This window comes from Oxyura jamaicensis, chromosome 2 (assembly GCF_011077185.1).
Source record: "Oxyura jamaicensis isolate SHBP4307 breed ruddy duck chromosome 2, BPBGC_Ojam_1.0, whole genome shotgun sequence".
In the NCBI taxonomy this organism is placed as follows: Eukaryota; Metazoa; Chordata; class Aves; order Anseriformes; family Anatidae; genus Oxyura; species Oxyura jamaicensis.
In genome coordinates, this window is record NC_048894.1 from 65,601,884 (window position 1) to 65,614,808 (window position 12,925).

The window sequence follows — 12,925 nt, forward strand, 5'->3', positions numbered from 1 at the left end:
ACGAGTCAGCAGTGTGCTCAGGTGGCTGAAAAGGCCAACAGCATCCTGGCTTGGATCAGAAACAGTGGGGCCGGCAAGGCTAGGGAAGTGATTGTCTCCCTGTACTCGGCTCTGGTGAGGCTCCACCTCGCTCCACCTCAAGTACTGTGTTCAGTTTTGGGCCCCTCGCTACAAGAAGGACATCGAGGTGCTCGAGAGAGTCCAGAGAAGGGCTACGAAGCTGGTGAGGGGCCTGGAGAACAAGTCTTATGAGGAGCAGCTGAGGGAGCTGGGACTGTTTAGCCTGGAGAAGAGGAGGCTCAGGGGTGACCTTATTGCACTCTAAAGGTACCTGAAAGGAGGCTATAGTGAGGTGGGGGTTGGTCTGTTCTCCCACGTGCCTGGTGACAAGACGAGGGGGAACGGGCTAAAGTTGCGCCAGGGGAAGTTTAGTTTGGATATTAGGAAGAACTTCTTTACTGCAAGGATTGTTAGGCATTGGAATAGGCTGCCCAGGGAAGTGGTTGAGTCACCATCCCTAGAGGTCTTTAAAAGACATTTAGATGTAGAGCTCAGTGATATGGTTTAGTGGAGGACTTGTTAGTGTTAGGTCAGAGGTTGGACTAGGTGATCTTGAAGGTCTCTTCCAACCTATATGATTCTGTGATAATAAAAATCCACAGCTCATGAACTCTAATACTTGAGGTGTCATCCTGATAATAATATTCATGAATTATTACTGAGTTTGCAACACCAAAAAGCAGGCATGCTTTCAGTGACTGGAATAGGTGCTAACACCTGTGATATCACATTGGCTAAAACTTACAACTCAAAGCAAAATTATTTTACGTCAAAATGACCAACAAACAAAAATATCAACTGGAATGCAATAATTCATAAAGGCCCAATGAAAAATTTAAAATGCCCTTCTGAAACGTACAACTGTATTTTGGAGCATTCTCATTCTCCTTCCCCCATCATAACTGCAACAGTATCTCCAGGGTAGTTCTCCTAGATGCATAACTGCTATATTAATTAACAAAAGAACAAACAACCACAATCAAGACAAGGTGCTATTCCCAATTTTGTCACACTTCATTTAGAAGCCAGTATTTCAATATTGAGTTTTCTTTCTTCTACTCTTTTTAAGGGAGTGTTTTCTTTGGTTACTCCTCAATTTGGCTTTAGTTGTTTCTCCTGGATTTCTGCAGTATGTGAGCAAATTCAATACTATGTTCCTGTGCATAATAAAACTTTCTTCCAAAATATACTACTGTGTCACAGATTTTCCAGCTGAAGAAATAGGGGTAGGTGAATATTAAGTTAACCTGTCAAGATTTTGTATCTCTCTGAATTTAGTTTTCTATCAGAGCAATCTTGAAGACTGAAACGTATGTATTGCAAAGCTGTTTTTCACAATTCTGTTGAGAAAAGCCAATACCTTGGATATAACTACTCTGCTCTAACTTTAGTATTTTATCAGTTTTGAAATAGGACATGAAGTGCCGTATGTTCTACTCAACATAAAAGATAAGGTTTCTTCCATACAAGCCTGTAAGTCAAACTAAACATGAAGTTGCCTGTTTTCTACATATTATTTTAACTTTGTTCAACTCCATATTCACTTGCAGTCCTTTTGCTAGGGGAAATTACTGCAACAGATTATATACACATATATCAAGCTGCAACAGTAACCCATCTCCCACAAAAATATGTAAAAAAACAAAACAAAACAAAACAAAGAGCAGTAACTCGGTTAAAAAGATTCAAAATGCTTTTAGAAAACAGAAGTTTTCTACATATTCCACTCCTTATATCATCTCTACTGGGTCTTTACCACTGTAAAATGAATAAATTATTGCATTTTCTTTTATACACCAGTATACTCTCCATCTTAATTATTGAATATTATCAATGACGTAAAAAAATATTCAACAGTCTCAACTGCCAGCGTTATCTGTGAAACTTGAGGAACACATCATCAGCTATGACAAAGCAAAATGTGTACCCCTGGGAAAGAAGTAAGTACATAGTTGGTATAGTTCAGATTCATCACATATGATTTAGGCTACTTTCTTTATCATTTAAATTATTGCAGCAAGGTATTTTGTTTCTATTTCAGAGGGAACCAAACGTTATGTTGAAATTGCCTTTAAAAACACCAATACTTCCTAAAAATACTTACAAGTTTTGAGCACAAACTGCCAAACTCATGAAAAAAACCTTCACTTTGTCTTGCAACAAAAGGCTGAAAATTATCTTGATCAAAACTGCAAATTAAGTGGTTTCAGATCTGATACATTAACTGCTTACAGAATACAGTTTGTTAAATTTTTACATGTGCAACTACTGTTGGCATTTTACTGAAGCCGGCCTTCTATATATTTTCAAACTTTTACTGCAAGTAAGGAAAACTTAAACATACCTTACTGTGAGGATCAGCAAACATTCTTGTGAAGATTTCACACAGCCTTTTCAACTCAACACGGCTGTCAAAGCAACAAAATACATTAGTCAATTCTGCTGTTACTACTACTGGTATGCTAATGCATAGCAATCAGTGAATTCAACCATAAATACTGGATCAAAATCTAGTAAACAAAGTAGAAAAAACACTTTCTCTAAGACAAAAACGTGATGATTTTGTCTAAAATATGACTTTCAACCTAAAAACCTCTCAATCTAATTCACATATTAAAACAGAGCAAAGGTCATTTTGAATTCCCATTCCTGACTACTGTAATACAGCAGGTCATGAAAAAGGCATTCTTAGTAGCTAACCAGTAACAGTTTATTCTGAATAAATAACCTACTGAATAAGAAGTCTGTCATCACTACTAGATGCAACCACTTTGAAGATCTTCTGTGTTGTAAGAACTCTATTGATTTTTCAATTCCCTTTCTTAAGCTAAGCTTTTTAAACAGATCCCATGCCCTAGTGACCAGAATGGACCCCAGTTTCCTCATTCCTCCCCCATTCTTACTCTCAGACTTCCTGAGACTAAGATACCTTTCTTCCCCTCTTCCCAACTTTCCACATTCCTTAGAACATTAGCCTCCTCTTCTACTTTCCTTGCCTTCCATCAACTTCAAAATAAAAACTCTTTTCTACTAATACGTTTTCTTACCTTAAAGTTCTCTGGTTCTTTAATAAATTTTGCAGGCCCAGAAGGCCTTCTTTTCTCTCTGACCAGTTGGAGCTAGCACAGCGATTTAGGACTTCAGCCACATCTTCTGTCTGTCTCATATATGTTGGTATGCTTCCATTCCTAGAGCTGTAGGACCTTTCTGAACAGGCACTTGATGCATCACTGTTGGCATCATCATCTGAGTACATCCCGTAAGACTCATATCTTCTTCGCACAGGCTTCTTCTATTGTTCAGAAACACCCCACATTAGTACTGATTTTCAAAGAAATTATACATATGCATTTATCAGTAGAAACACCTACACTTACAATAATCAGTGCAAGCCTTACTCCCTGCACTGATAAATGGCTCCAACTGTCCAACAGTTCAAAGCAAGATAATAAAAACATTTTAAAGATGTAAGGCTTGTGTAGAATTCCAAATATAAAAGCAAAGCAAATGGAAAGAAGACATCCATTTGATGAAACGTTCAGCTTAAAGTTTACTTGTAAAAATCCATAAAATTGTGTGATAGGATGACAAAAAGGTTGTATTGAAAGTTAGTTATTGTACTTAACTTTACACATGTAAATGTAAGAATCAGGTCTAAAACCACATTTTCTCATTTTAACTTACTTTGAATCAAACATGTTAACAGTATAATTAAAACTATTGAAGAAGGTAAATAATTTCTATACCTTAGTCCGTATGTCTCCTAAGAGCTGATAGCAGTAAATTATTGAAAAGAAACAGAAATTGAGAACAGGAAGGTAAGGCACAGCAGCACTGCAACTATTAAACTAGCTGCACTAGAAAACAATCTTTTTCAAATTTGACTCTGCTCTCCATATCTGATTGGTGTATCATGCATTATCAATAAAAAGTTTCCTAAGCTGCTATTTCCAGAAAAATATTACGTATCATGTTCTTGTTGTTCACAAAGACTTCTCTGTCAAAATCTTTGTCTTATGCAGTAATATCTGAGCATGAAAACTTGACACGTATAGCCAACTGCTAATTATGAAATAATTAATAAGTCCCAAATACTTTAAAAACAAGAGCAAGCCAACAAAACAAAACACATGACAAAGGCCAGAGGAAAAACACTGTTTATGCTAAAATGAAAAACACAGACCACTGCAAAATAATTGCCATTCAAACTCTGATGTTGAAGAAAGTAGTTAAAAATCCAATTCCATTACATGTTCAAGGAAGCAGTAGTAATATTGATCATTTTCCCCTTAATTACCATTTCCACTGGGTTGCTTTTGTTGTCTTAATAGCTTAAAGAATACCTCAATACAAACTGCTTATGTAAGCTTACTGTCAACAATGCACGTATCCATATATGCATAAGAGAATAAATAAACGGATAAAAATCACAAGTACCAAAGCAATCCAGAATATTTAATTTTTATACTTTAGATTATAGCATCCTGACAGATATATTTTAAAAACACAACTCTGAACATGGGCTTTAGTCTATGATAAAACATTCATAACCAGTTTTCCAACTAAATGGAGACATATTTACAGGACAACCTGTACATGTAGAGTACTAACAGCCATGATAATACTACAGTAATCTAATTTTCCTCTTCTTGATCCTCCTTAGATTCTAGCTAAAACATATATACCTAAACTAATTTTCCTCTAGCACTTCTATAAGCATGCAGGTAATACGAGTTTCTACGAACAGACTTCATTGCTTCCAACCAAGGCACATTCAAGTCTCAAGAACAGTCATTAGAATAAAGAGTTTCTCCTCAATTTATTATTTCCTACTGTATTCTTCATCAAGCTAAATCTGAATAAGCTATCAAACTGCTGAAAGTACTATAGATACTCATTATGTAGCATCAATGTGGATAAATCTTACGTAGGTTTTTCTAATTGTAGCCAGAAACTTTAAATATCCCACAGACTCTTTTTCTTTATTGTACCCTTAAAAAAAAAAAAAAAAAAGCACAATATAGAATGAGTTCCATTTTGCTAACAAGCATTCTAGATCTCTGCTGAAAATGTTTTGCAAGTTTATGTTATCAAAAAGGGTAAAATCCACTGATCAACCACACCATGACTTGTGGTCATGACCAAGATTTCACCGATATTTTGATCTCTCTACCTGTGAAGGCACACAAATTTTAAACTAATGTATCAAGATGACAGTATTATCCAGGAAATCAACAAACTGGCAGACTTTATGAACATGATTAAGTTCTTCAGATTCTTTTTCCCTTCAAATTTTCTCTCTGAGTCCAATCATAATTATCTGCACACTTACATTCATTAGAGTCTAATTTGTAAGTTTTTTCCCCACTGAAGTTCCAAATAGTCTTTCTGTTAAAATAGAGTAACAACAAACTCCTTGAAGAATTCTGAAAGCTTTGTAACAGGTACTTATGTATGTATAATGTCATGCAAATAGCAAACAATACATGAAAAGAAGTACAAAATTCAAAGCATCAGTATTTTAAATTATATGAAGATTTCAGCTTGCTGATGTCAATATCAGAAAAACAGAATATATGACATGCTTCCACTTAGGCTAACTGGGACAGGGAGATGAAGAAGGAGCTAAAGAGACCCCTTCAAAAAAAAGTAACGTTAAGACTGAGAATGACATAACTAGCTTGAAATTCTCAGCAACATTTTGAAAATAGAAACCAAACTTATGACATGCTGCCTGTCAAGCTGCCAGTTCATCTCTCCAACCTTGTATGTTATCAGAACAACTTTAAATGGAATCCCCGTGTGCTTTTAGCTCTCATCATCCCCAGCTCTGAAAAGCCTACCAAATTCAACATATACAGACGTTTGTGTAGCTGTTGTGGGATACTGCTCCTTAGGGCTTCCTGCTCAAGTGGTTCCTTGAGCTACTTCAACAGAACAGCTCAAGACCATTTCCTGCCTGCCATAGAAAAGTCATGTTTCTCAAAAGACTTCTCTAAGACTTCTGTATGGAACAAAAATTCCAATACTTTGCAGCTCTAGCAATTCATTTTTATTTTTTTTTCCCATTTAAAGGCAAAAAAATAACAAAGTTCTTCTGTATGCTTCAGTGTACAGACACCAAATATTTTAACAATGCATCTTACACAAGGTAAGTGCGAGCTTCTTACCAAGGCATCTGCTACTGCCTCTTCCACATCAGAACCTGTGTTCAGAACTCGCATAGCACTAACTGATGACGACAATCTACTCGACTGACTAATTCCAAAGCTGGTACCTGTTAGAACAATAACAAAAATGAATATATAAACAATTCAGTTAGAATTGCAACATAGAATATTAACACCACACTCAATTTTTAAAAAACCCAAGCAGAAGAAAAGCATTTCATTTATGCTTCTGTTAATTATGTACTGGCTGAAATACTGGGTATTTTCATTCTGCACCCCTGAAGATATCAGCAAAATGTACGAATGAAATAAAATCCAAGAGTCATACATGAAGATTCTATTCCAATATCACAGAAGCAAAAAAAATGACAAGCCAATGGTTTTAGCCAAAAGAACCTGGTGCTGCCCTTTTTGGTATTTTTTGTTTGTTGAACATCTTCATTTCGGGTTTTTATTTTCATTTAAAAAGAAAGCAATTACAGTAGGGAGGCTTCAAAGAATACTGACTAGAAAACTACATGCATAAAGAATGCTCTACAAATACTAAAAGAAAATAATGGAAAACTGAAAGTCCTGCAAGTAAAAATAAAGTGATTGTTGTTAGAGAAGAAAAGAATTAACATTGGATCATGGAGGTGGAGACAAAGTCTAGCAGCACATACACACCTATCTGGACTATTAAAACAGAACTCAAATTAATGTAAATTATATGCTTTTTAAAACCGAACTATGAGAATAACCAAGTGGGTGGGGAAAAAACATTCAGGATGACTGCACAGATAATAGCAAAGTGTACTCATCCTTCACCTGTAGCCCCATAAACATCAGGAGTGTAGAGGGCACCAGTGGATCTGGAATGATGTCTGGAAGCTGCAATAACAGGATCATATAAGCCCTATCTATTACCATGGAATCAAAGTGCTGCAATAGTTGCTTAGAAGAACTAAAGAGTATTTATCAAATAGATTCAGCTTTAGCAAAAGAAACTGAGCATTACACAGAAGGAAAAAAAGCTTCAGAAAAGTTCAATTATGTAGAACAGATAAATTTATGTTGGACATTCCATGCATTTTTAAAAAATTATTAAAAGCAGATTAAAAGCAAGTATGTTCAAGTTCAAAGAAAAAAATGTCTACACATTTTTAGTATCTACACATGCACACACACACATAATCAGATTCCTCAGAAATACCTAAAAAGTTCCACTGATACCATTTTTCCATTGCAGAATTAACTCAATTATACATGTTCAAGTTAGAGAGAGAGAACTCACATATCAAACAATGTAATCCACGAGTAGTGACTACCACACAACTTTGCTGTGCTGGCAGTTGACAATTGGTACTAACTTGAGGTCTTGCATATGTGCAGATAAGCCAACCTCAGTTAAAAATCAATGATTTGCAGATGAAAGTTAAAATGATTCATTTTTAATTAAAAATTTAAATTTAATGTAATTAACATTTCACATTTGTTTTCTTTCAAGTAAAATGTGAAATTGCAACATGTTATGTTAGTTAGTATGGCTCATGACAATTCTTTGAAGTTATGGAAAGTTGGAATCAAAGATCCTTAATGACATCTGAATACAATCAAGTACCCTTTTTCTTCTGACACTTGAATAAAAAGGGTCTTTTACAGATTCTAAAAAAGTTGAATCACTATTGCTAATGTTTTTTTCTTAAACCAAGCAAAATTAACATTTTTAAACAAGCCATCTTCTCTTTTCTCATTTCATTGAAGTTAGAACTTCACTATCACATAAATGAAATTTGCTTTGCAAACTTTAACGGATTTCAAGTGTCCAACCAAAATGACACAAACCTCAGATATAACAATTTAATAAAGAACTGTAAATGCAAATATTTTATGACTTCTGGATACATAAAGTAGTAAAAATAGAAATGAGGAATTAAATGAATCATCCTTTACTCTGATTAACATACACAATTTAATAAGAACCTGATTTGAATCAAGTAACCCTGACATGGACTAAATCACATCTGGGAAAGCGCACACTTTTAATTTGAGTGAACTACAAATTGATTCTGAGCCCTGTAAAGGTCCCAGAAACAATGTTGCTTTTTTCCCTTTCTAGTTCCCAGCTTCTTATATGAAGTAAAGCAATGCATCTTATGCCAAGCTAAGCATCTATGCAGTTATTTAGCTGGGTAACTTCATTTTGCAAATAACACTTTATAGAGTACTTGGTTCTTTAAAATATACATCTCAGCATGGAAAAGGAGACAGGACAGAATATATTAAAACAAATGCATCAAGACTCATAGTTTGAAGTACAAGCAACAATGGGATAAACCTTTCCCTTATTTTCCCATCAACAAGCCCTGAAAATAAAAGGTATGATTAAAAATAACTTAAGCAAATAATTCAAGATGATCCTGTCTCCATATGCATTTGAATTATGCTAGGCAAATTTCTAAGACATTGCTAGGAAGCAATACTGGATCAAATTATCTCTTTCCAAATAAAATTTTCAAGAATACACTTTGTACCTCTCAAACACCAGAAATTGTGGAAGTATTTACTTTTTATTTTAAGATGAACCAAAATTAAAAAAATATATATTTTAAAAGGACTCAAAATAACAGTTTATTTCTTGACTACAATATGGAATTTTTACTGGTCTGGTATTTTATATCTACCATATGTATGAGAAAAATTGGTACTTCCATATAAGTTACCAATCCCTTGCTTCTCACAAGTGGCTGTTATCTCTCACTTCGTAGTCCTATACTGAGATGTGAGATTACAGAAACACTTCAGACAGAAAAGCAACTAGGTAACAATTGGGTCATTTTATGCTCCAAAGGGCTTAGCATTTCTAATAAAAAAAAAAAGTCTCTGAGAAACAGACAATACAGGTGACATTTCCTCCCCTCTCCAATTCTACATACAACCATTTCCAGCTACAGGTACTGAGTTGAACTTGCTTTATTTCATCTTCTACTTGTACTCTTGAAAATATTTTTTTTTCTTTAATAGAAATCAGTAATATCCCATAAGACAAAACTGGTCCAACAAAACATTGAATGATATTTGAAATCCATCAAGTAGAAAAAATCATTTATTCCAAATATAGCTTTGTATTTTATTTTAAGCTCTGAAGCCATATAGTTACTACTTTGCATTCTCTATATTATCAGACAATGCAACCTATTGTATTTGTACAAGTACTTGTTCTGATATCCAACACAAAAATTAAATTCCATCTATAAAAATAAAATCTCAGGTAGCATCCAATGACCCATTAGCTAACACTATTACATTTGAAACAGATTTATTTATTTATTAACAGGATTTGATCAAAAAAATCAAATATAAATCAGATTTCATATGCATGAAATTGATTTCAAGCTGTAAGGTAGCAAAAGTAGCAAGAAAGATCCAGAAAAATCTCGTTTCTGAAGGAAGAGAAGAAGCGTGTGTACTGCACTACAGTCTACCAGCTGTGCTTTAGCAAAAGATACAGGTTTGTTAATGGATCCTGTAAAACATCTACTTTTAATTGAATTTCCCAATTAAATAGCATCTGGGTTAATCAGCATTAGTTCTTGAAACAGCCTTCATTCAAATAATCCGTGCTTTTCCAGTGAAACTACTGCTGACAGGAAGCATACTGCCTTTACAGACAGACTTCCAATGCTAATTAAGAGGACAGTCAGGTGCTTAAATTTGAGATAGAAACCTAATATTCACTTGTTTCAGAACAAATTTAATGACTGGAATCATAACACCCTAACCTGCAAACTACACTTGAACAAAAGGATTCATACTTAACAATAAATGAAGGGTAACATAAATAAGAAAAAAGATCAGTTTCAGAAACAGAGAGAGTTCTGTATTACTGAAACAATCAAAAATCCAGCATTGAAAATACTTTTATCAAAAGTTTGCTACGAATTTTGCAGAAACCTGGATAAGAATACATAGAGATGAGAGGTTTCCCTAATCTTTAGTCAGCAGCATGTTAAAACAATTACAAGTGAACTTTCCTGTGCCTATTCATGTTTCAGAAACGGACACCAGCATGGCAGGTCTACAAAACCTTTTACGTATCAGGCCAATAAATGGAAGCACTTAACTGTAAAGAAAACTTTTGCTTATAGCAGCTCTAGGAATGAGGACCAACAGTAGCTATATTGCGTGCGTGAATATTAAAGTTTTCAAGTACTCTTTTCTTCCCTATGTAGCAACATAGTTCAATTACTTAGCACTTCTACTCTGATTAAAAATGGACTGCAGAACTGTACTTTGGTTCATCTGCTTGGATAAGGACTTCACTACTTGCCCTGTTCATCTTTAGGAAACTGAAAGCAGCCTTAGAACACAGCTCTACAGCAGAGTGGTCCCTTACCTACACCACTACATTTACTCACTCTATTAGCAAAATAAAGTGTGATTTTTATTTTTTCCCTATAGAATACTGTGATGATAGTATTGCTAAGACAACATAAAACGAAGCCGATTTTCTTCATATGCACCAAGACAGTTCATTGACTGGGCAGTAGTTTTGAGCATTAACAGATCCTATTAGTTGATGCAGGGGAAGGTAGAAGATGACAGCCAAATTGTATTCTAGTTGGTCAAATCCTTTAACTGTATCCCAACAATGAATACTCTAACAAAGAGAAACAATTTTAAAAAACTTTACAAAAGCAGAAATGCCCTTTCAAAAAAAACTAGGTGCTACGAATCACACATCTTTCCAAGGTCTTTGATTTAAGGTAAGGCTAATTCCAACAAAGCATTTAATTTTGAGGTGTACAACCCAGTCGCACAACGGTCAATTCTCCATCAAAGTAAATGGTGAGTGAGCCAAAGGAAGGGAAAATCACGGTGGCCCGCTACAGGCTAAATGGAGGAGGCATGGATTCATTAGGTGCAAATAACGAAGTGCAAAGGCAGCCATGCACAACAAGGGGCTCTGAGTACTTACCAAGGGGTGGAAAAGAGCGGACAGGGCTTGTGTCCCTGCTACTTTCACGGCTGGCCTCCCGACTGCACCCCTGACTCACACTAGGCCGAGGAATGCGGCTGCCTCGTGCTAGTATGATTCAGGGTACAGACAAACAGCAGCACAGAAGGGAGAAGACATAAGAGAAGTTGTAGTTTTAATGCAATTCTATTTTCCAGAAAGATCAAAGATGTATTTCTAAGAAAAGCCACTTATGATTATGTTGCATTTAAGTATTAACTGTTTCCACACACTTTCTTGATTGTGCTAAATTACATTAACTATAGCCAGTTCAATTAAGCTATTTCTTTGTACAGCTAAAAAAGTGGATTTACCAACTCTTCACAGAATGGTTGAAACACCTTGAAAAAGACAGAGTGAATAAGGAATGAAAAATAATCCAATCAACAATAACACAAATGAAAACTTCAGCTTTCTTAAGATGAAAAATGTAAAAACATTACAGGTGGTGTAAAGATCAAAAATACAAGATAAAAACCAGGAACAGCGGCAATACCTCTGAAATCAATGTTTTTCAATAAAGCATATTAAAGTGCAATCAGGTCATACTGTGAGAGTTAGGAAGCATGACGTTCATTTTTGTACCATAAAAGTATATATACATGCACACATATCCAGAGGACACGGAAGTTATTAAGAAAATATTTTCAAAATGGTAGCACTTTCATTTAAAGTATGTGATACTTCGGGGAGAGGGAATTAAGAAGAAAGGAGACGAAAAAGAGAAGGAAGAAATTGAGGAGAAAGAGAACAACTACTGCATTTTGATAGCACAAAACTCTCAGCTTAAATTTTAAAAACTGTCTTGTGTATCAATTACTAGTCTCAGCATCCAGGCACGTTCTACGATTTTATTTGTATGTATTCTAATTTTACCATCTACCAGTAATTAAATGCAAGCTGTAGTTATCTAGCACGTAAAGCAAAAAGGCCTATGAAGAAAACAAGTTTTTTTTTTTTTTTTAATCAATTCTTACCTACTGACAATCTAGAAGGACTAGCTTCTCTACTGCATCCCTGACTTCGTGGGATTTTGCTTCGTTTTTGTGCAGTTGCAGGATTCACTAACACTCTCTGAACCCCTGTGTTCATAGTAGAAAGCGTGGTTGTTGTCAAAACTCTTCCAGGAGATCCAGATCTACTGCCAGCTGAAGGTGAAATGAATGAATGTAAGTAACAACATAGAAGATTAAAAAAAAAAAAAAAAAAGATTTAAAAAACAAACAAAAACAAAACATATTAGCAGTAAAGTGGTGGTATATTGAAATGGTCTGACAAAAATTACAAGGTGAAAATGTGAAATATAAAACTCTGGTGCCCCTGGACAAATTCTTATAGCACTACATACAAAGTAGACACAATTATCAACACAAAGCATTTGGTGTGGTATTTAGCACTAGGTATGCTCAAGAAACCACAGATATTATTTCCCATTTTCATTAAGAGTTCCCATGTCTCCCTGACATGGACATTGGTGTATTTTTATTTTATTTTTTAAGTTGTATGGTCTCACTAATCCCATTTTCTATTAAAAATAAAAAAGAACATCTAGAAGGCTAAAAGGAAGAACTTTAAACCAGTGACTTCATAATTATTGCAGCTCTTCCAATACCAACAATCCTTTATAAAAACGGGTATAATTTTCTTAACATATAAGCTTTTCTTCCATGCTTCTTAAAAGCATTGGTTCTTCAAGCAT

The 12,925-nt window shown here is 34.9% G+C and overlaps 1 protein-coding gene across 50 annotated transcripts in view; it reads right to left on the reverse strand.

The window, feature by feature from the left end:
* Positions 1–12,925, reverse strand: part of CLASP2 (cytoplasmic linker associated protein 2) — a 141,423-nt gene that overhangs the window by 24,817 nt on the left and 103,681 nt on the right. For 23 of the 50 annotated variants that reach the window (XM_035316143.1, XM_035316195.1, XM_035316164.1 and 20 more), the window contains 7 exons: positions 12,204–12,374; positions 11,188–11,295; positions 7,038–7,100; positions 6,231–6,337; positions 3,807–3,830; positions 3,108–3,352; positions 2,405–2,468 (listed from right to left, as the gene is read on the reverse strand). In XM_035316143.1, coding sequence (XP_035172034.1) covers positions 2,405–2,468; positions 3,108–3,352; positions 3,807–3,830; positions 6,231–6,337; positions 7,038–7,100; positions 11,188–11,295; positions 12,204–12,374 — 782 coding nt within the window. The remainder of the gene's footprint in view (positions 1–2,404; positions 2,469–3,107; positions 3,353–3,806; positions 3,831–6,230; positions 6,338–7,037; positions 7,101–11,187; positions 11,296–12,203; positions 12,375–12,925) is intronic. The other 27 variants (XM_035316179.1, XM_035316171.1, XM_035316166.1 and 24 more) reach the window with 5 other exon arrangements.